Source organism: Cervus elaphus, chromosome 10 (assembly GCF_910594005.1).
Source record: "Cervus elaphus chromosome 10, mCerEla1.1, whole genome shotgun sequence".
Taxonomy (NCBI): Eukaryota; Metazoa; Chordata; class Mammalia; order Artiodactyla; family Cervidae; genus Cervus; species Cervus elaphus.
In genome coordinates this window covers 26167155-26194471 of record NC_057824.1, presented here as the reverse complement: position 1 = coordinate 26194471, position 27317 = coordinate 26167155, and the positions used below count along the sequence as shown (strand labels likewise).

At 41.4% G+C, this 27317-nt stretch overlaps 1 protein-coding gene across 3 annotated transcripts in view; it reads right to left on the bottom strand.

Annotated features, from left to right (window-relative positions):
- The window catches only part of SHISA9 (shisa family member 9), a 515393-nt gene that overhangs the window by 475421 nt on the left and 12655 nt on the right, over nt 1-27317 (bottom strand). For all 3 annotated transcript variants that reach the window (XM_043914353.1, XM_043914350.1, XM_043914352.1), the window contains exon 2: nt 24666-24793. In XM_043914353.1, the coding sequence (XP_043770288.1) occupies nt 24666-24793 (128 nt within the window). The remainder of the gene's footprint in view (nt 1-24665; nt 24794-27317) is intronic.

Genomic DNA, 27317 nt, shown 5'->3' with positions numbered 1-27317 from the left:
TTCAGAGGAGGAATGTTCAAGAGAATTGGAGCCTCCTGCCCTCCAGCGCTAATGAAGATGCACGGAGGGACCCACAGTGGTCAGAGGTCTCAAGAGCTTCCCTCTTCTTCATATCCTGTCTCCATGATTCACTTAGGCCATTGGGATCTCATGTTACCATCAGACTGTCACAGCACTAAGGATTTCAAATGACTCCAGCCCAAGTAACAGGTTACCCCAGGTTCCCTGTTCTTATAAGCAAAAAATTGCCAAATGTGCCCCCGAACTTGTCTTGGAGAGGTGATGCTTTGATGAAGTATATTCTAACCATGTGTCTCTTTCAAGTACCATAAACACAGGCAGGGTTGTAGCAAAATATTACACCTATGACACTAAAGAAGACAAGATTTGGTTGTATTATTTTTCCTCCTGTCTGTTTGTTTGCTTTCACTATCCTCAGATCTGTGCCAAGGGTTTTATATGCATTATTTAATTTCATCTTCATAGTGATCCAAGGAACCAGATAGTAACACTATATCCCATGAGAGGAGAAAGAGGTTATATACTTTGTTCAAGATCACACCATTAGCATTAATAAGAGGCAGAACCCATGAATCTGAACCCAGGTCTAAAGGACCCCTGAACCCCTGCTCTAGACTCTGCCTCAAACCCTGGAGGGTGAACAACATGTAACCACAAATGGGCAGAAGAATCCCTTGCTCCTGAGGTTCATCCAGCCAAAAATGCCTTCCTTCCCACCAAGGCTACCACTAAAATATGATATCTTGGAGGTGCTGAGTTACTCATTCGTGTTTGACTCTTTGTGATCCCATTCACTGTAGGCCACCAGGTTCCTCAGTCCATGGGACTTCTCAGGCAAGAATACTGGAATGGGCTGCTATGGGAGGAGTCAACCTTTGAACGCCTACCGCCTCCACCAGAGTATGGATAAGTTAGCTGAACAATTAGGGTTCTTAGACAGTGTTTCTCAAAATATGACCCAGGACCATCTATGTCAGGATCACCTGGGAAAATGTAAGGCTATTAAACAGACATATATCCACTGTCGTGGAAGGAATGCTTGTGTCCCCCACAAATGCATATGTTAAAGCTCTAACCCCCAAGGTGACTGTATTTGGAGATGATAAAGAAGATGACGAGATGGCTGGATGGCATCATTGACTCAATGGACATGAGTGTGAGCAAACTCTGGGAGATAATGAAGGACAGGGAGACCCAGCATGCTGCAGTCCATGGGGGTGCAAAGAGTGGGACACAACTGAGTGGCTAAACAACAACAACAAAAAGAGATGATAAAGGTTAAATGAGACTGTAAGGCTGGGGCCCTAATCCAATAGGGTGGGTGCCCTTCTAAGAAGAGATTTGGGGCTTCCCAGGTGGCACAATTTGGTAAAGAATACATCTGCCAATGCAGGACATGCAAGTGACGTGGTTTTGATCCCTGGGTAGGGAAGATCCCCTGGAGAAGGAAATGGCAACCCATTCCAGTATTCTTGCCTAGAGAATCCCAGGGACAGAGGAGCCTGGTGGGCTACAGTCCATGAGGTCACAAAGAGTCAGACACAACTGAGCAGGCACGCGTGCGCACACACACACACACACACACACACCCAGAGATGACTGAGCAGACACACACACACACACACACACACACACACACCCCCAGAGATCTCTTCTTCTGTCCACCAGGTGAGGATGCAATGAGAAAGCAGCATCTGCAAGACAGGGTGAGTGCTCTCACTAGGCACCAAATTGACCAGCACCTTGATCTTGGACTTGCCAGCCTCCAAAACGATGAGAAAATAAGTTTCTACAGTTTAAGCAACATACTCTATGGTATTTTGTTATGGTAGCCTGAGCAGATGAAGACATCTACTGGTAAGCGAAATAAGCAAGGTGTGAAAGTGTTTACAAATGTTAATAAATATCTTCAGGAGAACAGACAATAAGCTTATTACAGTGATTGCTTCTGAGAAGGAGAACTGTGGCCTGGAGGCTAGGGGACACCTTGTGTTTATACCCTTTGGTACCACTTCATTTTTTTCTCCATATTCATGTTGACTATTCAGATAGATGAACGCATTAATTTTTTAGAAGCACTGAATGCAGAAAGCAAGAGCACACTGCCCAGAGGCTGGCGAAGCTGTCCTTCTGGGGAAATCTCCAGCTCCACCAACCACCTAAAACTCAGTTGCTGAAAGTCTAACAGATATGCAATGCTAGAGTTACAGACACAAAAAACAAATGGGTGGTTGCCAAAGAGGAGGGGATGAGGAGAAGAAAGAAAGAGGTGAGGGAGATTAAGAGGCACAGAATTCTAGGTGCAAAATAAATGAGTCACCAGTATGAAATGTACAGTGTAGGTAGAGAATGTGCCTAACAGCTATGTAATATCTTTGTATGGTGACAGATCATAACTAGACTCATGGTGATCATTTCGAAAAGCATAGAAATAATGCATCACTCTGTTGTGTAACAGGAACTAGCCTGGTGTTGTAGGTCAGTTACACTTCAAAAACAAAGTCATAGAAAAAGAGATCAGATTTGTGGTTACCCAAGGCAGGGGTGGAGGAGAATTAGATGAAGGGGCTTCCCCAATGGCTCTGTGGGTAAAGAATCTGCCTGCAATGCAGGAGACACAGGAGATGTGAGTATGATCCTGGGTTGGGAAGGAACCCTGGAGGAGGAAATGGCAATCCGCTCCAGTATTCTTGCCTGAGAAATCCCATGAATAGAGGAGCCTGAGTGGCTACAGTCCATGGAGTTGCAAAGAGTCAGACACGACTTAGCGACTAAGCATATGCACAGTCAAAAGTTATAAACATCCAGTTATAAGATAATTAAGTACTGGGATGTCATGTACATGTGATAAATCTAACACTGCTACATGTTACACACAAAAGTTGTTAAGAAAGTAAACCCTAAAAGTTCTCATCAAAGGAAACATTTTTTTCTATTTTTTAAATTTTGTGTCCATGAGACATGATGGACATTCACTAAACTTCTGATAAGCATTTCAGGTTGCATGTAAGTCAAATCATTATGCTGTACACAAACTTATACAGTGCTGTATGTCAATTATATCTCAATAATACTGGAAGGAAAAAAAAAAGTACTATAAGTAAACAGCAAGAGAGACTCCCCAGAGGTTTGGGTGAGCTGTCCTAGTGGGATATCCTCAGCTCCACCACTGACCTAAAAGTCAATCCCTAAATCTCCAAAAAAGCATGCAATGCAAGGGCAGTGGTGGACTTGCATAACCCAGGGGGTTGAGCTGTGGTTCTTGGGAGGACCAGCTAATTGTATGAGGGTGAAAAAGTGAAAGTTGCCCAGTCCGAGCAACTTATCAACTCTTTGCGACCCCATGGACTGTACCCTGCCAGGCCCCTCTGTCCATGGAATTCTCCAGGCAAGAATACTGGAGTGGGTAGCCGTTCCCTTCTCCAGGAGATCTTTCCAACCCAGGTATCAAACCCATGTCTCCTGCATTGCAGGCGGTTTCTTTACCATCTGACCCACCAGTACCTAATGGTATTTTCTGCTCAGGTTATAACAGTGATCTCAGAAATGCCATCACTAAGGTAAGGTACAAATAAATAAGTCCCACTACCCTCCAGCCAGTCCATACTATGCCAGGGGGTGGGCAAGTAAGTGAACCCCATTGTGGGATTATCCATGGCACCAAGTAGGAATTTCACAGAGCTATTCACTGGAATCCTGTCTTGTGCAGAAATCTAAGGCCAGAGGGAGCAGCTAAAATCATGCTCAGCCAAAATTACCCACAATGGCTGTTTCTCTGGTTGAGCACCAGATGAAGTAAGTGGCTTCTGTTTGGTGGCCAAGTTATATGAAAAATGCATATCTTTAAATGCTAGAATCACACTCAGGAGAAGCTCGTGGGAAGTGAGTCTGTCTGCGGCAAAAGCAGACTCATGTCTCCCGTCTCACTCTGAGCATATGCTCATTGTGTGGAAGGGTGAGCAGAAATACTCACGTTATTTATGTTGCTCTCTCTCTCTCTCTCCCCTCACCTCACGCCCCCTCTCCCATTTGCTTCTTCCCATCCCTGACCTGAGATCACAGAATAGAATTCACATGTCTTAAAGGCACTTCTGTCTCTCTCTACTCCATAGTAAGGTAAGAAAAGATGGCATTGGACTGACCTGGCTCTTCCTCCAATCATGAAAACTTAGAGAATTATTATCATCAGATCCCAACTGTTCAAGCATCCGGTTTCCTAGCAACCCTCAAAACGCTTTGGTGAAGGGTTAAAACGAGGACTTTATGGGTAAGCGGGTAAGGTAGCTGCAGCTGTGTTGGAGATGGCTTGGGAGCTTCCCCGAATTGTCTTAAAAGGCCATTCTCATCCATCATCCCAGCAACCCAACAAGACACTGTTAGTCACAAAAGTGATGTAAGGCAGCCCAGCCGCTCAACACTCCCAGAGGCGCATGTCTAAATTTCTTAACCTTGACTCGGGGGCCTTCCATTCATCAGTTTCATCACTCTTCACTTCCGTGGGCAGCCCCTCCATCCCAGCAAGGCTGCTTCCTCTCCATTCACCTTTGCAGCCTTCTCTGAACGTCTTCGTCTGTACACCCGTGTTTCTACCCACATCTCCTTCCTTACCAACCACATCCCCTCCACCCATCCCACACCTCATGTTGTTGTTGTTTAGTAGCTAAGTCATGTCTGACTCTTTGCAACCCCATGGACTGTAGCCAGCCAGACTCCTCTGTCCATGGGATTTCCCAGGCAAGAATACTGGAGTGGGCTGCCATTTCCTCCTCCAGAGAATCTTCCCGACCTGGGGATTGAACCCGAGTCTCCTGCTTTGGCAGGCAGGTTCTTTACCACTGAGCTGCCTAGGAAGCCCACCCACACCTCACACCATCCTTCTAATCACTTGACTGCCTTCCCCTAGGAATGCTTTCCCTTAATCACTTAACTCTGACTACTGCTGGAGACATCGTATAGGTTTCATTATTATGCCTAATTAGAGATACAGGGCAAATTCATCCCACAAGAGCTAAGCCACAGAGGAGGAAAACAACGCAGGAAAGATGGCCAGGTAGCATCTGGATGTTGGCAGAACTGAGTGGTCTGCAGGGACTCAGGCAGATATCAAGGCATATATAAATTCAAAAGAGTGATCAGACAAAAGATGGGATTTGTTTGGACCTTGGTTTCTCTCTCTGAATACTCAGCATCCATCCCTCCATTTTCTGCCCAGAGTCTCAATTTCATTTTTGAGACTTTCGTCTTCCTCCCCATGTGCAATCTTGGACTGTCAATCAAGGTACCAGCCCTCCCTAGCCAAGGTTGAGCATGTGACTCAGTGTGGGCTAGCCAGACACTCCCCAGGACCTTATATTTAAGTGGAGTAGACACAAAGAAAGAAAAATGGTTATAATGATTGATGTCTGCAGGGGAGCTTTGATGAGACCACAGATTGGCTCAGGCCACCAGCCCTGGTTAGAGCTGCCCTGATTCTTACTATGCCAAGCTTTATTCTTCAAATGCCCCTTCAGTTCAATGAACCATCCCATATTCTTCAAAAGAGCTCCCTTTTTGCTTAAGTCTCATAGCATTGACTTCTGTTACTTATTTTTAATTTCTTTTATTTTATTTTTATTTTTTGGCTGAGTTGTGTGCAGCAAGCATGCAGGATCTTAGTTCCCTGACCAGGGATTGAACCCATTCGCCCTGCACTAGATGTATAGAGTCCTAACCACTGGACCACCAGGGAAGTCCCTGATTTCTGTTACATATAGCCAAACCAGCCTGATATGGACTATTTACATCGAGCCTTGAAAGATGACAGAAACTAGCATGCACAGAGAGGAGGAAAGAGGATTGTTAATAGTTTTGTCCTCCACTTGCTCTTTTAGGCCACTCTAAGGGGTTGGCTTGGAGAAGAAATGGCACCCCACTCCAGTACTCTTGCCTGGAGAATCCCATGGACGGAGGAGCCTGGTAGGCTGCAGACCATGGGGTCACTAAGAGTTGGACATGACTAAGCGACCTCACTTTCGCTTTTCACTTTCATGCATTGGAGAAGACAATGGCAACCCACTCCAGTGTTCTTGCCTGGAGAATCCCAGGGGCGGCGGAGCCTGGTGGGCTGCCGTCTATGGGGTCGCACAGAGTCGGACACGACTGAAGCGACTCAGCAGCAGCAGCAGCAAGGGGTTGGCTAATAACTTTGGAAAGGGCACACTCCATGTCAATGTTGTTGTTGTTGTCTTAGTCACTAAGTTGTGTCCAATTCTTTGTGACCCTATGGACTGTAGTCCTTCGGGCTCCTCTGTATGTGGAATTTTCCAGGGAATGATACTGAAGTGGGTTGCCATTTTCTTCTCCAGGTGATCTTCCCAACACGGGGATCGAACCGCATCTCCTGCATTGGCAGGCAGATTCTTTACCACTGAGCCCCCTATCAATGATAGGGAAAATTAATAGGGAAGCGCCCTATCAATGAGGTCTGCCTCAAACCAGAAAGGATTGCCTTGGGAAATAATAAGTCTACCACCAAGGAAGGTGATTAAGTCAGACGGAGTAAACATACACCCAGCAGCATTCTTCTAAGTTAGTTCTCCAGTATTTCCTTTCCTCCACATATATCAATCGTTGCTCCACAAAAAGATATTTAATAGATCTATCAGTTTGAAAAACACTGAAATGAATGCAATTATAAATGGCTTTATTACTTTTATTCTCAGTCTTTAAGGTGCCAATAAGATACATCGAGAATCTCCAAGAGGTGGAGAGAGAATGTAGCAATTCCCAAATTTATTTGGGCAAGAAACTAAAGGACCAGTGTTCAGTGGAACACCCACTGGGAAGCCCAGTTAGAGGGACAGAGCAGTCCTGGGACACACAAGAACAGATGTAAAGCCCCTAACACAGTGCCTGGCACATAGTAAGTGCTCAAAATTGTAGCTATAATCTCTACAGACACCTCAGAGATACTGCAGCCTCAGTACCAGATGATTGCAATAAAGCGAGTATTGCAATAAACAAGTCACACAAACTTCTTGGTTTTCCAGTGCATGTAAAAATCATGTCTACACTAGCCGGTAGTGTATTAAGTGTACAACAGCATCATGTCTGAAAAAAATGTACATACGTTAATTTTAAAATATTTTATTGCTGAGAAACACTAACCATCATCTAAGCCTTCAGCAAATCGTGCTCTTTTGCTGGTGAAGGATTTGAAATATGACAAGAGTTACCAAAATGTGAGACAGAGACACAAAATGAGCAAATGCTGTTGAAAAAAATGCTGCTGACATACTTGCTTGATTCAGGGTTGCCACAAACCTTCAGTTTGTAAAAAAAAAAAAAAATGCAGTATCTTTTTATGGCTGAACAATATTTTCTTGTATATATGTACCACATCTTCTTTATCCATTCACCTGTCAATGGACATTTAGGTTGCTTCCATGTCCTGACTATTATAAATAGTGCTACAATGAATATTAGGGTGCAATTTAATTAATTAGTGCAATATTAGGTTGCAATATTGCAATAAAGTTCAATATTAGGGTGACAATTTAATTAATTGTCACTAATTAGCTGTCCCTTAAATGTGTTTTAATGCAACACTGTAAATCAACTATACTCCAAAAAAAAAAGTTTTAATGCAGTATCTATAAAGTACAATAAAGCAAAACTTAATAAAACAAGACATGCCTGTAATTAATATCTCACTTTGTTCTCATTTCTGAATATCATTTCTCCACATTTAGGAATATGACCTCTTCCCCTCCCTCACCAGACTCTAGCCCCCTTGTGCTTCCTTTGGTTCCACAGATGAAGTAGTTTCCAGCCTCAGGACCTTTGCACATTCTGTCTTCTCTGCCTTCACTTTCCCCTGTGCTTCACTTGGACAGATCCTTCTCACTCATCTTTGGGTCTCACGTGAATTGTCACCCCCTCAGTGAGTTAGCCCTGTTATCCTTAATCCCATCATCTTCCTTGTTTCCTCCTACACTTAGCACAAGTAATATCTCTTCTACTTTTTTAATCTATTAGATTTGCAAACAGTCCTATCCACCTCAACTGTAGACTCCAGAGGTCAGAAACCTGGCAGGGTTTTGCTCCATTAGCACACTGTCTAACTAGATCTAAAAAAGAAAAAGATCTTTCTAAATTCCATATATATGCTTTAGTATACTGTATTGGCCTTTATCTTTCTGGCTTACTTCACTCTGTATGATGGGCTCCAGTTTCATCCATCTCATTAGAACTGATTCAAATGAATTCTTTTTAATGGCTGAGTAATATTTAGAAAGATGGGAACGACAACCCTATATGCAAAACAGAAAAAGAGACACAGATGTACAGAACAGACTTTTGGACTCTGTGGGAGAAGGCAAGGGTGGGATGTTTAGAGAGAACAGCATCGAAACATGTATATTATCAAGGGTGAAACAGATCACCAGCCCAGGTTGGATGCATGAGACAAGTACTCAGGGCTGGTGCACTGGGAAGACCCAAAGGAATCGGGTGGAGAGGGAGGTGGGAGGGGGGGATTGGGATGGGGAATATGTGTAAATCCATGGCTGATTCATGTCAATGTATAACAAAAACCACTACAATATTGTAAAGTAATTAGCCTCCAACTAATAAAAATTAAAAAATAAATAAATAAATAAAAGAAAAAGAAAAAGATTTATTGAATACATGCATAAGACAGAAGTAATTCCCTATACAAAGGATGGACTTCCCAAGTGGTACAGTTGGTAAAGAATCCACCTGCCAATGGAGGAAACACAACAATGATTTTTTTAAAGATCAAAAGTATACTATTGAAATATTCAGCTCTAGGTTGACTTTCCTATAGGAAACAAAGGAATGTAGTTCTATTATGTAGTTTTATGGTAGAACGACTTGTTACATGTAAATAGCTTAAAGAACCTAGAAGAACAAAGGGTTGTAATATGCCTCAGACTATCCACTCATGTATTCATCCATTCATTAAAGATATGCTAATCACCTACTACACATCCAAACACCATATGTTAGGTACTATGCATTGAGGCATAGTACCCAATCCATCAAGTGGGTTTATATTCCCTCAGTTTATATTCCATTTATCTTCCCTCATTAAAAATATCATAAGTGCTTTGACTTAAAGGGCTTATGTCAATAGGAGTATAAATACAAGGCAAACAACAGTATACGCCTAGCCAGCTCTCAAAGCAGACACAGTTAATCAACCACAGCACTCATGCCCACTGGGTTTGAATCTAACCTAAAAATCCCTTTCAACACTTTTATCAGGCAGCCCCTTCCCAGCACCCAAAAGGGAATCTGTTTGCCTACTTTGGGTAGAAGAAAGAACCCTGGTTTTAAAGTCAGACTACAGTGTATGAGATGGTTGGATGGCATCACTGACTCGATGGATGTGAGTTTGAGTAGGCTCCGGGAGTTGGCGGTGGACAGGGAACCTGGCGTGCTGCAGTCCATGGGGTCAGAGTCAGACATGACTGAGCAACTGAACTGATACTAATACAGTGCATTTAAATCCATGCATCATATGGATAGCTTCTGATACATGGTATCTGATATCTATATCTGTTTACTCCGTCGGATATAGATAACCTCAGCCACCATACCAGCTCATTAAGAGAATTAACTGAGATAATATATTGGAAACACCTGGCAGACAGCGTCCAATAAATGCTAACTATTGGTGTTATTACACTTACCCAAGTAAGCCTCATAAAGTGTTTCACATACCGTGATGCTTAACAAAATGGACTGACGTGAACAATAAACTGCTGAAACAACCACAACAGGATACAAAGCTGGAAAACCAGGCAAAGGGAACCAACAACGATGTCCTCTGTCCGCACCCTTTCCCCATCATGACATATCCCATTTCTTTCCCATACTTTTACTAAAAAGTATCTTGGGGGGCAGAGGATGCTCAGAGCATTCGTGATGGAAAATTCAGAGACTGCATCTTTTGTTCTTGAGTGCTTTTCTTAGCTTGACCTGATTTTGCTCCGAGGGTGAGGATTATAAGATCGGTGGCATATTGGGGGCATTTTGGAATTCAGAGTCAAAAGGTAGGTAAGTACTTGATCTTAACCATAGATGTTATACCCAGGGTTTATGGAGGACTGCCCAGTTATGGGATACGAAATGAATCTGTGGATCTGCTGTTTATTTTTTTCCTTTGTATCCACCATCTCCTCCCTCTGGATTTTAAGACTTCCTTTTAAATATAATAATTAAATGTGGAACATAGCTGTTGGGGATTTAATAGTCTGCTTGGCAATATTTGAAAATCAACACTATAATCCTAAGCAGGCTGTTATTACAGTTACTTGGCATACACCGGAGTTGAGTTTTTTTAATTGTGCACATCAACACAACATAGTTATTTCAAAAGTGTTAAATACGCCCAACTCCCTCTTTAATTTGCTTTCGTGGTGATGAAGTTGAGAGCCATGATGGAGAAGGGATATCGTGGGGGACCTAAGACACAGGCAAGTCCAAAGAAAGGACTTGGGAGAAAACGCCCTTGAAAAAAGTCAGTTGTGCTCAAACTGGTGGACTGGTCATAATTTCCAGGTGATGCTGGAATGTGTATTCATGATCTTTTTATTATACGTAATTTCTCTGGGCATGCAACTTGGCATTTGCTAAACTTTGATAACTGCACTAAAAGTTTAGTCCATAAGAAATAAAACCCTGGTGAAGTGACAAGAAAAAGTGTGAGTAGCAATGACTTGAGAAATGTGCTCAGTGTTGTATTTTCTTATATTCATCTTTATTTATTTATCTATTTGGCTTCATCGGGCCTCAGTTGTGGCACAGAGAATCTAGTTCCCTGACCACGGATTGAACCCTGGCCCCCTGCATGTGGAGCATGGAGTCTGAGCCACTGGGCCACCAGGGAAGTCCCTCAGGGTTGTATTTTGACAGTACTTGTTTCACAATTTTTTTATTGAGCACCTAATATAGAGAGATAGACAAGTTCCCTGGTCTTGTGGAGCTGACCTTTGGGTGGGGAAGATACTAAAGAAACAAATGAACGAGATGATGCTTAGGTAGTGATATGAGCTATGACAAAAAGAAAATGGTGACCTAATAGAGAGTTATGGTGGTGGGATTCCATATGTAGAGTGAGCTACTTTCTCCTTCCTTCTTCAGGGAGGCTTCCCTAGGGAGATAACTATTTAGCAGAGACCTAAAATGATGCAAAGAGTAGGGCAAGGCAGAGGGAAAAGCAACAAGAAAGTCCTTACCTAAGGGAAAAGCAATCCTGGTTCATTTAAATAAGAAAAAAGAGAGCTCCCTGTGGTCAATTGAATGAGACAGTGTTTGGGCCAGGTTATGCGAGACCAAATAGGCAAGTGAGGAGTTTGTCATCATTATTGCAACAGAAATGGGCAACGGAGAGCTCAGTTGCAGAGTTTTAAGCAGGAAGTGGCATAATGAAATTCAGGCGAAGACCCCAAAATGTCACTATGGCCCAAATTACCCAATGCCAAATTCAAGGGCACTAGACCTGTGGTTTGGGTTTGGGATTCTAGTCCTTGCTCTGCTATTTAACCAGTGCTGTCAGCTTAGACTGGTCACAGCTAGTTAAGTGGCCAGGCTTTACTAGTTTATTCACCAAGTAATTACTCACTGTCTACTGTGTTGGAAAAGATCCTGATGCTGGGAAAGATTGAAGGCAAAAGGAAAAGGGGACGACAGAAGATGAGATGACTGGATGCCACCACTGACTCGATGGACATCAGTTTGAGCAAGCTCCGAGAGCTGGTGATGGATAGGGAAGCCTGGCGTGCTGCAGACCACGGGGTCACAAAGAGTCAGACACAACTGAGTGACTGAACTGAACTGGACTGTTTTCAGGTTTAAATGTTGGGAATAGAGATACACAGAGAAGAGCTCACAGTCTGGTAGAATAAAATCACAACAGAGTTAGCACACTTCTGGATACATTTGAGTATCCCGGCTAAAGAGGCAATAGACCCAAGGTGGTTTTTCTAAAAGTTAGATGAGATAACCTAAGCACTGGAAACTGTGGGTAATTTATAATGGTAGATTTTGCTTATAGAAATCAGCTTCTTTCCTATGCAAGTGACAGAAACCCAACTCAAGCTGACTGAGTTTGAAAGAAATTTGTTCTGTTACCGAAAGGCCCCTGGCTTCAGGTATGGCTGGATCCAGGAACTCAAATAATCTGAGAACTAAACTCATTCTCTCCCCTTTCCATTCTGCCTTTCTCTTCCAGGTCTTTATTCCATGGTGGGATGCTCCCTCCCCTTGTGATGGCAAGGCAGCTTCAAGCAGCTCCAGGTATGCAGCCTACCTCCTAGCAACCCTAAGTGATTTTTCTCCCCAGCAGTTCAACAACATGATAGACCTTATTCACATTGAAATAAAATGAAATGGTCTCATTTACATAGAATTAATAATCATTATGACTGGAGATTATTTTGTATCTACGAAGAGGCTATGATTAATGACAGAAGCAAGATTTCCAGCACCACACTATGTGAAGAGGTTCATAATTATATGTATAATGGTGGTGGTTTAGTCGCTAAGTTGTATCCAACTCTTGCGACCCCATGGACTGCAGCCTGCCAGGCTCCTCTGTCCATGGGATTTTCCAGGCAAGAATCCTGGAATGGGTTGCTATTTCCTTCTCCAGGGGATCTTCCCAAGCCAAGAATCGAACCCACTTCTCCTGCACTGCAAGCAGATTCTTTATCAACTGAGCTATGAGGGAAGCCCATAGGTATAATACTCATGTAAATTAAATAACAATGATTACATGTTTAAAGAACCATACCAGGATCTGAACCCTACCCACCTCTATGCTTATTAGCAGAACAAAAATCTTCATAATGAACAATTTTTAAAAACATGCTTATACAAAGTGACCATTTTGTAATATACAGAAGTGTTAAGTCACTACATTGTGTACCTGGAACTAACATGGTGTTGTGGGTTAATTATAGTTCAATGAAAAAAAGAAGCAGGATCAGGGTATAACTTCAATCATTGTTCTAGTCTATGGATTTGGGGAAAACAGCCTTATTTGTAATTTCTTTAAACAGAGGCAATATTCTCTCATGTCTTTAAGTGTACATCTTATGTGTAACTGAACCACTTTACCAAACAGTAGAAATCAACCCCACATTGTAGGAAAAGTTAAGACTCTGAGCTCCCAATGCAGGGGGCCTGGGTTCAATCCCTGGCCAGGGAACTAGATCCCACATGCTGCAACTAAAGATCATGTGTGCTGGCCACAACTAAGACCCAGCACAACCATAAATAAATAAATATATTTTTTAAAAAACACAACATTGTAAATCAATTACACTTCAGTGAAATAATGTTTTTAAAGTGCCCGTTCTTGTCTTCACTAATACAATTTTTAACATATTAAACATGCAATTTCTCTCTTAAAAGGAAAACATGCTTATACAATGCCCCTGTCAGCTATTATCAAAGGATTGTTTGACTGAGGACCTTCCTTGACTTTGAATATATGCACTAAATATTTTTAAACAATGCCTCTGAAGAATGAGGTGCTTTCTTGTTGCTTTTCCCTCTGCCTTGCCCTACTCTTTGCATCATTTAGGTCTCTGCTAAATAGTTATCTCCCTAGGGAAGCCTCCCTAAAGATGGAAGGAGAAAGTAGCTTACCCTACATATGGAATCCCACCACCATAACTCTCTATTAGGTCACCATTTTCTTTTTGTCATAGCTCATATCACTACCTAAACATCATCTCGTTCATTTGTTTTAATACTTAATAAAGGAAATCAAAAATTACATGCTGCCCTTGCGCAACTTTCAATTCATGGGCTTTGGGCAGTTCAATATTTTGTTAAAATGTCTGAGTATCTGAATATTTTAAACAGCTTCCTTTAGATAACAGATAAGGCATCAAACTAAGGAGGAGCTGCATCAATAACTATGAAGTCTATCTCTGTGTTTCACATCCTTAAGTCCATTTCCAAGAACTGCCAAGTAAACGTGTATCTGTGATCAGTAATTGTGTCCTAAATATTCAATTTTAAATAGCAATCCTTCCACTTTTCATCATTCTGAATTAACAACCATATCAATATCTCAGCTAATTTGCTTGCACAACTTTTTAAATAATCCTATTTATTTATTTATTTTTGGCTGCCCTGGGTCTTCATGGCTGTGCAGGTTCCCTCTAGTTTCAGGGGCTACACTTCACTGTGGGGCACAGGCCTGTCACTGCTAGGCCCCTCCTGTTGCGGAGCACAGTCTCTAGAGTGTGTGGGCTTCAGTAGTGGAAGCCTGTGGGCTCAGTAGTTGCAGCTCCTGGGCTCCACAGCACAGGCCTCAGTAGAAGTGGCACACGGGCTTGGTTGCTCCGCGGCATGTGGGATCGTCCCAGATCAGGGATAGAACCTGTGTCTCCTGCACTGGCGGGTGCGTTCTCCACCACTGAACCACTAGGAAAGCACAATAATGTTTTCTAAACAGTATTAACTTCACATGTTTCGTGGCTGTGTCACTTTAGAAAGAAGAACAGAACCCATACATTTTCATGTACATTCTCATTATTGGTAAAATGCAAAGAATGGACTGACTTTAAGCTCCATGAAGTCATATATACATACATATATATATATACACACATACATATATACACATGTGTGTATATATATACCTATGTACATATACATGCATACACACACACTCAATGCCAATCTCCAGATCCCTAGCACTAAGCCCCAGTGCCTAGCATATAGTAGGTACTCAATACATACTCATCCAATGAGCAAACCATTTAAGGAATGATCAGTAATTCCCCAAAATGTAAGTCTATGTTCTCACTTTCAACTGACTGGGGCCAAAAAAAAAAAGAGAGAGAGAGAGAGAGAGAGAGAGAGAAAATATATATATAAGGATGCTGGAATGAGGTGTTTCATAAAATCAATTTCACTCAGTTTAGGAGTTGTATTTTATTTTGAGAGCTATACGTAACCTAAATGTTTGGTGTTACAATACCCATATCATTTGTGAAATGATGCTGATTGTTTTTCATGGTTACTTTTTACATTATTATCTTCCTTAGCAAAATTGAAAGCACTCTATGTTGGTCCTTCCATTCTTGTTTTTGTTTTTGTTTTAATTTTTGGCCACCTTTGAAACCAAAAATGTGGTAAACCAAAGGGAAAATGACTCCCAAAGTTCCTTCTAGCTCTGAAATTCTATAAGATAGACTTCTTGCTGGGTGGCTTGAATAAATACATCCAGGGTGTGATTCAGCACCATGGACAAATCTCAGAGAAGGCCCATCTCCCTAGACTAAGGGCTGGATTTCAACGTGTAAAATCCAGGCTCTGCTTTGAGCATGGCTGTCTTCGTGTGAGCACATAACTCCAGGCCTAATACCTAAATTAATGAGTCTAAGTCTCCATTCAATGAAATATTCAGATTATGATTACATTTAGTTTCATTAACTGCATTCTCAGACTAATGTGACGGGATTTCCTTTCCAACTTGTAATTAACTTTACTGAGAATTCTTAATTGGGATTTTTTTCCTAAAGCCTTATTACAAATTCTTTTAATATATGCATTATGGTATTAAACTATGTTGCTTAATTTTATATTGGCTGTAATTTTAAAAAGAAGAAAATATTCAGGGACTCCCGTGGCAGTTCAGTGATTAAGACTCTGTGCTTCCATTGCAGGGACAACAGGTTTTCCACATGCTCATAAAAGAGAAAAAAACAAAAAAGAAGAAAATATTCAATGCTAATCTCCAAGAACAGCAAGCTGACCTGAACTCAGAGACTGTTCTGCAAAGAATCTGTACTCAAATCTGAAAGCTGATCCTGAAGTTTTGGGCTTCCCACATCAGACATGGCATTTTAACTTTCCTGCCAAAAGCAGTGTGACCCTAAATGACCAAATCCTCTTCTCCCCTTATATAATTTGTATAAAACCAATCAGACATGCAAGAGAGATCTATATTCTAGGACTGATTTCTCAATCAAAAGCAAGCAAAGTCAGTACATAAAAATCTTCTGCTTTCTTTCACTCTGGTTCTTGGAAAGTTGTTGGGAACTATTTCTCTCACAGAACAAAATACCTATTTCTCAGGAAAATCTGTCCTCATTTCCCTTCCCTTCCCATCAGCCCCAAGTGTTTTGAGGAGACCGGCATGATGCTCCCGTAACATTCCATACTGACTCCCATCACGCTGCTTTGCAAGTACCTGTTTTCCCTTCCATCTCCCTGACTGAATCACAGGCTCCAGAAGGATATTTCTTATCTTTCTTTCATTCATCCTCATACCTCCAGTTTTCACAGAGCATTGCCTGACACATAGCAGAATTTTAGTAAATATAGTTCAGTGTTGATGAAAACATGCAAATATTAATAACAAGAAAGCAAAGATTGGTGAATATCTGAATCTTCCAGAAATGATGGCTCTATCCAGTTGGTCCATTTCAAAGATGCATGTCACATCTAATACAGTGCTTCTTAGTGAGGATCAATAAATAAAAGGGAGAAGGAGAAAAGACATAACCTGGCACATCATCCACTGCATGTCCCTGAAAGACATGAGAAAAGTCACGAATACAGTTCATGCCTGAATCCACATCTAGGGTCTGAAGTGTTAATTGCTCGGTCATTTCTAACTCTTTGAGACCCCATGGACTATAGCCTGCCAGGCTCCTCTGTCTGTGGGATTCTCCAGGCAAGAATACTAAAGTAGGTAGCCATTCCTTCTCCAGGGGATCTTCCCAATCCAGGGATGGAACCCAGGTTTTCTGCATTGCAAGCAGATTCTTGACCATCTGAGCCACCAGGGAAGCCCTAGGATCTGAACTCCTTACCAAATATCTCAGGGGCCTTGAGCAGATTATTTAAACTTTCAGTGTCCTAGTTTCCTCGATCTATAATATGGGGGTGCAGTACATATTTCAATTATTTCATGGATTGTTGTGAGAAGGAAAATGCATGCATGTAGTAGGTGCAGAACAAATGTTATTATTTCATGTATTCCTCTCGTTTTTAATCCACGCTGTCAATCACATAACAAGCATGTTGCATCTTTTACTCCCTATACCTAAATAGAAACGCTCTCCCAAAGGAGCTGGATAGGCTTTCCCTAGAATGGAAGGAGTAGAACTTGGCATCTTTTAAAGTAAACCAGACACTGTGATAAGCACTTGGGCTTTCTTTACAAGTAGTCCTACAGCTGGTTGGAAGCACTTTGGAAAGGCAATGTAGATCCAATTAGGCAAAGCCATGTGGCCAGCATTAGTAGCAATTTTTGAAAAGAGCCCAGGAGATGACTTACAGAAAGTGCTAAATTTTTTTTTCTTTTAAGGGGTATTTTTCTGTTCTTGTGCATACACACACACACACACACACACACACACAAAATCTCATTTTTCTAGGTGGAAATACAAGGCATGTTTGGGGCCAGACAGATTTCTATGGGTCTGGTCTGCTAGTGTAAGTAAATATTAAAATCAACACTCAGAACAAAAGCTCATGTGTTAATGGGACTCAAAGAAAAACATAAGACAGGAACAAATGGCTAAGAATGGGACAGCTGCTGCACCCCAGTTATTTCTTTGGGAAAGAGTTGACAGTTTCTTCAGTTCTCATTTACATCAGAAACAGTAGTAGAAAACACACACACACACAAATGGGGTTATCAACAGGCAGCATGAAAATATGTTCACTGTGAAGACAACTGCACAATAAATGCATGCTGATGAGCATCACTGGCCCCTAGTCTATGGACCACCTTAGCATCAATGCTCAATCATTCCCCAAATAATAACAGTAACAATCAATGCATATGTTACCAGGCATTACACTAAATCCTTTGTATGTGTTAATTCCTTTATCTCCAAAACAAACTTGTAAGGTAGATGTTATTTTACTCTTTTCAGTGAATGGAAAACTGAAGCTTACAGAATTAAATTAATATTCCCAAGACTCCACAGCTCACAGATGACACAGCATACATACACCCAATCCAACCATGTCCACTTCCCAAGCCCGTATCTCCCATGCCCTCACTGCACCATCTCAAAGACAAACTGTCCACTGTTTAATGAGCATCATCTATAACACAGGATCCCATCTATAACACTGACTACTTAAGGAGGAAACTAGGGCTCCAACCTAAAACCACACCAAGTGAACTCAGGCCACTTCACTAAACCTTAAAATGTCTTTAGGGACTTCCCTGGTGGTCCAGTGGTTAAGAATCAGCTTTGCAATGCAGCAGACACAAGTTCGATCCCTGGTCGGGGAACTAAGATCCAACACACCATGGGGCAACTAAGCCCAAGTCACAACTAGAGAGCCTGTGTGCTGCAACACAAGATCCCACACGATGCAACAAACATCCCATGGGCCACAACTAAGACCCAAAGCAACCAAATAAATAGATATTTTCTTTTAAAGTGTTTCTAGTGGATCCAGTGTGGCCCAACTCCCTAACTCTTAGCAATGCTATAATCTACTGACCTGTGTGCAAAACTATTTGCAGTCATAGATCTTCAGATGGAAAGACTACCTGTCCCGTCATTTCAGGAACATGAGTGCTGGTAGCTGTCACTTCTTAGAAGAGAGTTAAAGCCTCATATGAGTTGAAATTAGCCAAGCTTCCTCAAAACTCAAAAATTTCAAGGGTCCTGTTAATGCACTCCCCTGGACTTCTTATGGAGCTCCGGCAAGGGATTCATTGATAGATGCATGTAATCATTCATTTGACAAACGTCTGTTGAATTGTGTGTAATTTCTAGGCAGTGGAGGTACAGAAAAGAATAAAACCAATGTAATCCTTGCCCCTACCCCTAGGAAGTTTAAAACAGCAGTCTCCACCGTGCTTCTCAAAACACAGCCTTCTTGGAGAGTAGTCCCACCTAAGTCCTGAGAAGGAGACCGAGACATTCTCCATCCCACCCAACTGATTGTTCGAGAGTCTGACAGCTGATTCAGGGGAGCCAGGTCAATGGTTGGTCAGAAACCAACCACATTTTCTCTCTCTGGATAAAGTGAACTAAAAGACACTGTGATTGAGCATATTAAGGACAGAAACAATAGTGATGCTTTACCCACTCTACCTCCTAAAGTCCCTGAGGTGTCTTGATTCTCATCATTCCTAAGCCTGGATATTCACCAGAGGATAACCCACATGCCTCCTTAAAGTTCAGGCTACAGACACAGACAGACCTGGGTTTGAATCCCAGCTCCTCGGTGTATTAACTCTGCTATGGTGGACAAGCTGTTTAACCTTCAATTTTATTATGGATATTTTCAAATATACACAAATATAGACTAGAATAATAAATCCCCATGTAGTTGGTCACCTGGCTGTAATAACAGTATTATTCCCATTTTGTTTCATCTACCATCCCCCACAATTTTATATATTCCTGGCGATGTTGAAAGTAAATTTCAGTTATCATGCCAGTTCTTTAGTTTCCATGAATCTCGGTTTTCTCCTTCATAAAACAGGGATAACGATACCTCTTCCACAGGCTTTTTCATTTATTGGACAAAAATTTATGGAGCTTCTGTCATGAGCCAGCCCAGTCCTGCCGTGGGGAGTACACCTGTGACAATATGAAGCTTTTGTTCTTGTGGAGTTTACAATATAGTGAAAGAGGAATAAATTTAAAACATGAGCACGACAACTTCAGAGAATACAAAAGTTATAGAGAGAATAGTGGGGAAGTGGGGAACAGTAGGTGACCTGGGAGGCAGAGGTAGACAAGGACGTCCTCTCTAGTGAGGTGGCAACAGGGGTAACAGATGAGATGCAAGAGGCCTGGGATCCTGTGCTATAGGCAAAAAGCACAGCAGGTGCAAAGGCCCTGAGGCAGGAATGAGCTAGGCTGTTTAAGCGTTGTTTTGCATATTAAAGGAGTTAATATATTCAAAGTACTTAGCACCTGTGCCTGGCACAAACAAAAGTAAAGGTGTCAGTCAGACACAAAGGTGTCTGACTCTTTGCAACCCCATGGACTATAGCCCTCTGCCAGGCTCCTCTGTCCGTGGGATTTCCCAGGCAAGAATACTGGAATGGGTTGCCATTTCCTCCTCCAGGGGATCTTCCGGACCCAGGGATCAAATTCCTGTCTCATGTTTCCGGCGTTGGCCAGCAGGTTCTTTACCACTAGCACCACTTGGAAAGCCCTTCTTTTCCTGTATACATTATTACAAAATATTGGGGACAGTTCCCTGTGCTATACAGTAGGCCTGTGTTGGTAATTCCTCCCAATTTTTAGAAAGTATATGGGAATATTCCTTCTAGTATTTCAAAAAAATCGAGTATAGGACATCCTGGGTGCCTTTGTAAATATGGACAAATGAATGAAAATCCATTTAGCCTAAACATGAGCTGTACAACCTCTTCAGAAACTAACTCATGGATCTGCTTTTCATCTGATTCCCCGTAAACCTGCTTGGAAATGGTCCTGGGGGAGGACAGGGTGGGAATAGAAATTGGAATAAGAATCCGGTCTTTCTGATGAGTTCCATGCCCTGAAATAGCAAGTCAGCATTCACCAGAGTTTGGGGTGACATCTCACTTGCTCAGATTATGCCCGTGAAATAAATACTACAACATTGACTCCATTCAAAAGTGGAGTTGTATGTTTGTATGGAATGTGAGGGTCCTTTGCCCATTGAATAGATATGAGAGCAGAGTCACGACATCAGCTGGTTCCATTCCAACCCTGAGCAGGTACATAACTTAATAGGAGGTTTTCATAGACACTGAGCAACACTTTTTATACAGTGGCAATAAAGGCTTTGTAATTGCCACTGACTTATTTCATGTTGTTTCCAGCCTTTACCACATCATTAAACAATACTGCACAACCAAAATTCTGCTATCAAGTCAGCTGCAATAACTATAACATAGTATTCTGGATTGAATCCTGGAGCAGAAAAGGGACATCAGAGAAGAAACTAGTGAGATTCAAACAATACCTATCACTTGGCTAAAAATAATGTACAAATGTTGACTTCTTAGTTTTGACATAGGACTATGGTGTACCATAGTCATGTAAGATGTCAATATGAGGGGCAAGTGGGTGAGGGGTACCCAGAACTCTATGTACCACCTTTTCCACTTTCCTATAAATATAAAATTATTCCCAAATTAAAACTATATTTCAAAAGAAGTGTGCTTTTAACACAAACAAGTCGAGAAATGTTGATCCAGGTTGTATTTTGTCCCCACAGTTCCTCACTCAAATCTCACAATCTTGACACTAAAAGAAGCCTATATTTACCCTGGACTCTCGGAAGGTGGGGTTGGGGGGTGTCACTGGCAAGCAGGGCGGCTGGGGTGGGGGAGACAGCGCACGTTCATAGTACTTGAGAACAAACTGCGCCTTCAAAAGCAAACTGTAATTACGCAGAAGCCGAGGAGCTTTTGCAGAAAATCACTCTCTCATCTGAATCTACATCCTGTTAATCAAAGAGGTCCAAGCCCTTTTGATTATCAGACTAAATATTTTTAGGCAATAACACTGAATGCCTGAAAAGACCCTGAACAGCATCTGCTGAAGATAAAAAAAGGCGAGTCCTGCCTATATCACAGGAAAAATAAACCATAGGAAACTGATAAAAGTTGGCAAAAAAATTTCCCAATATTGAAGCCTTTTCCTCCCTATTTGCCTTCACCCTAGTCCTTCCTGACTCCTCTCCTTCCAAATATCCAGGTTTCTAGACTGACTGCTGGTTCTCTTAGTGTTTGAACAAAGCATAAGGAAAAGAGCAGAAAGTGATCTAGTGTTAGTATCAAGAGGAGAAGATGATTACTCTCTTAAAGCAATGTCAAGTGGGTCACCAAACAGAGATAAAAATAACATTTAAGTTGGAACTTCAATCAAATCTCACAACTTGAATATTTAGTGAGGAACACCCTAAAAATGGCACAATGTGCCCCTTCTTTTGTATCACAAATAGATGCATCTTTCCATTTTTTCTAACAGTAAATCTTTGTAGCTCCCATAATGTCCAGAAAAGGGTTTTACCTTCATTGGATGGTCAGACTCTTTGTGACCCCATGGACTGTAGGCCACCAGGCTCCTCTGTGCATGGAATTTTCCAGGCAAGAATATTAGAGTATGTTACCATTTCCTATGACATTATATTCAGTAGTGGCATTCTAATTCTGGCACCAAGAGCTGGTCTAAGTTTCTGATTTTCAGACAAAATTCCTTCTCTCCTAGTTCTCTATTAGTCAGTGGCCTCTGGAGACTGTGTGGCTTCTTGAACCTTTAAATATTGATAATGTCAGTCACCTAGTTCTTATCTTCTCAATGAACTCCACAAATCATTGTTTCTTTTGAACACGTGATTTTCCCCCCGTGTCCATAATATGTAAAGAGCTCCTGTAAATCAATAAAAGACAAACACTTCATTACAAGTAAATATTATCACTACCAACTACTGAAGTAATTTGTTATTTAAATTAAACTCATTAATGTAAACCTGTAGAAAAGCTATATGTTCTTATTTTCCCGATATTCCCAAAAATACTACCTAGCAGAACTACATAAAATTAATATCTGTGGTAATTCCTAGGAGAATGCAGTGTTTGTGACATTGTACCTAGAATTCTCCCCTGCAGTTTGTCAGGAAAGCTCTAGTGCAATTCTACCCAATAAAATCTTACAAGACACATTTTTTTTTCCCTTGGTGTAAAAGATCACTGATTACTGAAACACAAATATAGACTAAAAGCAAGACTCATAAATAAACCAAGTTAGTCTGTCACAGGAGACTTCTGAAATGCTCAGTATCTAGAGACCCATCTCTGAACCACAATTTATTTTCAGTGCAACTTTAAACAAAAATCCCTTACTAAAGCAAGATTCATTAATGTTGCCTGCCCTTTTGCCTGACAGAGTGGTGTAATTTGAGTGACTTCAACGAGTTTGCTATTCCACTCAAGAGCTGATTCAAAATCATCCTAGAAATTGAAACTTCAAATGAGAAACTTTCAACAGCCACCTTTTCATAGCCAGGGACTCAACACCATTTCAGGCTTTCTCTACTTCATGGTCATATTCACTCACTTATGATATTTAGGACTCATAAACACCTAGGTTCAACTTATTTTCCACTGCATTCTGAAAGAGAATGTGCTCATTTCCATCAAAACCAGAATTGGATACGACGATTGCTATATCAGAGTTGGCGCAATTCACCATGCCTTTCGGGGCTGTGAGATTTGGTCATAAGACTTCCAATGACTGGTGTATTTTGCTCTAACATGTGGCTATTTCTCATATCATTTTTATGATCCAGTTCATAAATAAATAATGTCAAGTTATTTAATAGAATTGAACTTAAGACTTTCTACTTTGTAACCCATTTCAAACCACGTACACATCAACTTTGCAAACATACTGCAACATTTCCAAGGCCATGAACAATTATCACCATGCAGAATCAGATAATTTGCATCACCAATGCCAAATTCCATAGACTTATTCCTCTACCCATTGAGCATGAAAATTTGCAACCAAACAGTGCAAAACTATGATTCAGCAAATAAAACACCAATGCTGTTTCTGGTGGAACTTTAGCAAAGGAGACCCAGACTAGAAAAATGTGCAAAAATGCCAGAACTGTTTCCGTTTTTAAAAAACCTCCAGCCACAACTAAATGCATCCTTTAAATTTTCTGGCTTTTATTATTTTAAACCAAGCCTTACACATTACTTTAATGTGGGGCTTACTTGAAAACACAATTGCTAGGAATAACCATGATAGTATACTACTGTCAAAAACAAAATAATCTTGTTTTTCCCCACTGCCTATAGTCAGTACACAGCTCCATAGTATATATTGTATATACTGACCTTTGAAAGGAAAGAAAATCTTTGGGACCACACTAAGATTCCCAGGTATGCTCTGTCAGCTAAAGAATACCTATTGAAACACAATATCAAATGCAACTTTTTTCCCCTGGGAGAACAACAGAACAATTTGTTCTGTTGAATCATAAGTAAACACCCAAACTAACATAACCACAACTCAAAACCCCCACATGCACAGGTATACACACACACACACACACACACACAGAGTTTGTGGATTGTTTATGAAACTGGTTTCATGAAAAATAAATCTAATCCTTCTAAACCAGTATCTGTTAGCTGAAAGCCATGTGAAACCTAAAAGTGACAACTGGTCTACCTCAGGAGGCAGACAGATAAGCATATGAACCATTGGTTAACAGATTACCCAATCAAGATGAACCAACAAAACAGGTTATTGGCTAACAGATTTACTATCTAGGATGAACCAACCAAGTAATCCTTTGGTTAGCTAAGTAACTAACCATGATGACCAGTCAAGAGGGCTATTAGTTAACATATGACCAAGATGAACCTCCAAAGTGGTCTGTTAACAGAAGAACCAACCATGAGAAATCCACCACATGGATGACTCTTTTAATGGAGAAACAAAGTGAAATCTGAGGATGCCAGATTTCATCATGTCTGGTCCAGAAGAGAGAAAATAAATCTTCTTAGTCAACAAAGAGAAGCTCCTCATGGACCCAAACACACACCATGAAATCTGGAGGTGTGACCACCACTTGGGTCACCCAGTGGGACTGGAACTGGATGGCAGAGCTATACTTACGAAGATTATTTATGGGGGTTCTGGTATCCATGTTCTCATAATGCTGGACGTGAACCACAATGTTGAGATCTCTCTCCATGTGGTCAGTGTTGCAGTGGCCCTGGGGCCTCATCACGTCTGCAAGGGCCCTGAAAGGAGAGAAAATTTAAACTGATTCATTCAAAACAATGACTAGCACCTACTTATTCTGAAAAATTGAAAGTGGTTCAGTCGTGTCTGACTCCTTGTGACCCCATGAACTGTAGCCCACCAGGCTCCTCTGTCCATGGAATTCTCCAGGCAAGAACACTGGAGTGGGCTGCTGTTCCCTCCTCCAGGGGATCTTTCCAACCCAGGGATCAAACCCAGGTCTCCCACATTGCAGGCGGAGGATTCTTTACCATCCAAGCTACCAGGGCTTTGGGCTTATGAACAAAAGACAAGACCCCTTTCTCCATGGAGCTGCCATTCTACTTAGGGTAGAGGGGGAAAAGACATAAGTAAATAAGATCACTGCAATCAGAGATTACATAAGGATTTCCTGCAGAAGAATTCATACACCTCTCATGTTACTGACGTAAGAGCAGTGTTACCCACTTTATAGAGTTATTGAAAGGATTAAATGATGAATATATGTAATATGTCTGCACCTAACAAGTTTAGTCACCCTTTATAACTAATCCTAATAATAATTTAAAAAAATGTTTATTCCCAGGTGGCACTAGTGGCAAAGAATATATTTGCCAATGCAGAAGATGCAAGAGACATGGGTTTGATCCCTGGGTCAAGAAGTTCCCCTGGAGAAGGAAAATGGCAACCCACTCCAGTATCCTTGGGAAATCCCATGGACAAAGAGGAGCCTGGTGGGCTACAGTCCATGGGGTTGCAAAGACTTGGACACAACTGAGCATAGCACGGTACTCTTGCTAACCCTAGATACCAACACTTCAGGTGCAGCTACAGCCTAGTATTAGTAACAGTAAGTAACATTTACTGAGTACTTCCCATAAGCCAGGCACTATACTAGTCACATGACATGCCTCAATTCAATTAGTCAGCACATAAAAAGGTCATGAGGGTTATTACTCCTTCTTTGCAAATGAGTCAACAAAGACTCAGAGAGGTGAACTGATTCCATTTACTTGAAATGTTCAGAATAGGAAAATCCATACGGAAGCAGATTAGTGCTTGCCAGGGGCTGGGGTGTGGGAGGGGAAATGGGAACTCACTGCTAATGAGGGAGGGGTTTCTTTTTAGGGTGATGAAAATGTTCTAGAATTAGACAGTGGTGATGGTTGCTCAACTTTCTCAAAATACTACAAACCACTGCACTGTACACTTTAAAAAAAGAAAAATCCTAAATAAACTGACAGATTGGCTGATCAGGAAAAGCCCTCCTGAAGAGGCATCTGAGCTGAGCCCTGAACAGTGAGGAGTTACTGCCATAAAGAGGATGAAAGAACATTCCAGGCAGAGGGGTCAGCAAGTGCAAAGACCCTGAGGCATGAAAGAGTTCAGATCTGAGGGACAAGAAGGTTAATAAAGCTGAATTGCAGCCAACAAGTGGGAGAGCGTTACAAGGTGTGGATTACTATACCCATTCTCCAGAACAAAGAGACTGCCCGACGGGACTTCCCTGGTAGTCCAGTGGCTAAGATTCCAAGCTCCCAATTTAGGGGGCCTGGGTTCGATCCCTGGCCAGGAAACTAGATCCCACATGATGCAAATAAGACGTGGCACAACCAAATAAATAAATAAATATTTTTAAAAAGGCTGCCCTGAGAAAAAAAGGAAAAAAAAAAAAAAAGGCTGCCCTGTAGGGCTACGGTCCATCAGGTAGCAAAGAGTTGGATATGACTGAAGCAATTTAGCATGTACGCACGCACTCCCAAGTTAACCCAGCTAATCAGTGGAGGGACTAAGATACAAACCTGAATGTCTTTGAAATCGTTGTTTAAGCTCCTCCGGACCCTGCACAGCAAGCAGGACCTGAAACTTGAAAGGGGCTGCAGGAAAGGAATGTTTGAAAGACAAGACAGATGTTTCTCAAACGTAATTTGCCTTTTTTCCACTTCTAAACATGTTCTTTCCTATTTGCAGGGCAGCAATAGAGACCCAGACATTGAGAACAGACTTATGGACACAGAGAGGGCAGGAGACGGTCGGACGAGCTGAGAGAGCAGCATTGAGATATATACGTTACCACATGTAACACAATAGCTAATGAGAAGCTGCGGTATGCTGATTCATGTTGATGAATGGTAGAAAGTAACATATTGTAAAGCAATTATCCTCCAGTTAAAAAAACTTTTAAGAAATACATTAAAATAAAAATAAATAAATACATAGGTTCTTTACCGAACTTCAGAGGATCTCTGAACTCCTCTAGAATTGAACAGAAATTTTATTTGTGCATTTTTCCTGAACAAGAAGCCATAGTGTGGGATTTCTCTGGCCATCCAGTGGTTAAGAATTTGCCTTCCAATACAGAGCTTAATCCCTAGTCTGGAAACTAAGATCTTCCAACTAAGCCCGCACCACAGGTAGTGAAGCCCACAGTTTACAACAAAGGGCCTGCACACCACAGTAAAGACCCACTGAAGCCAAAATGATAAAATAAGCAAATAAAAATAAATAAAGAAGACAGATTGAGACACTATCAAGTAAAAAAAA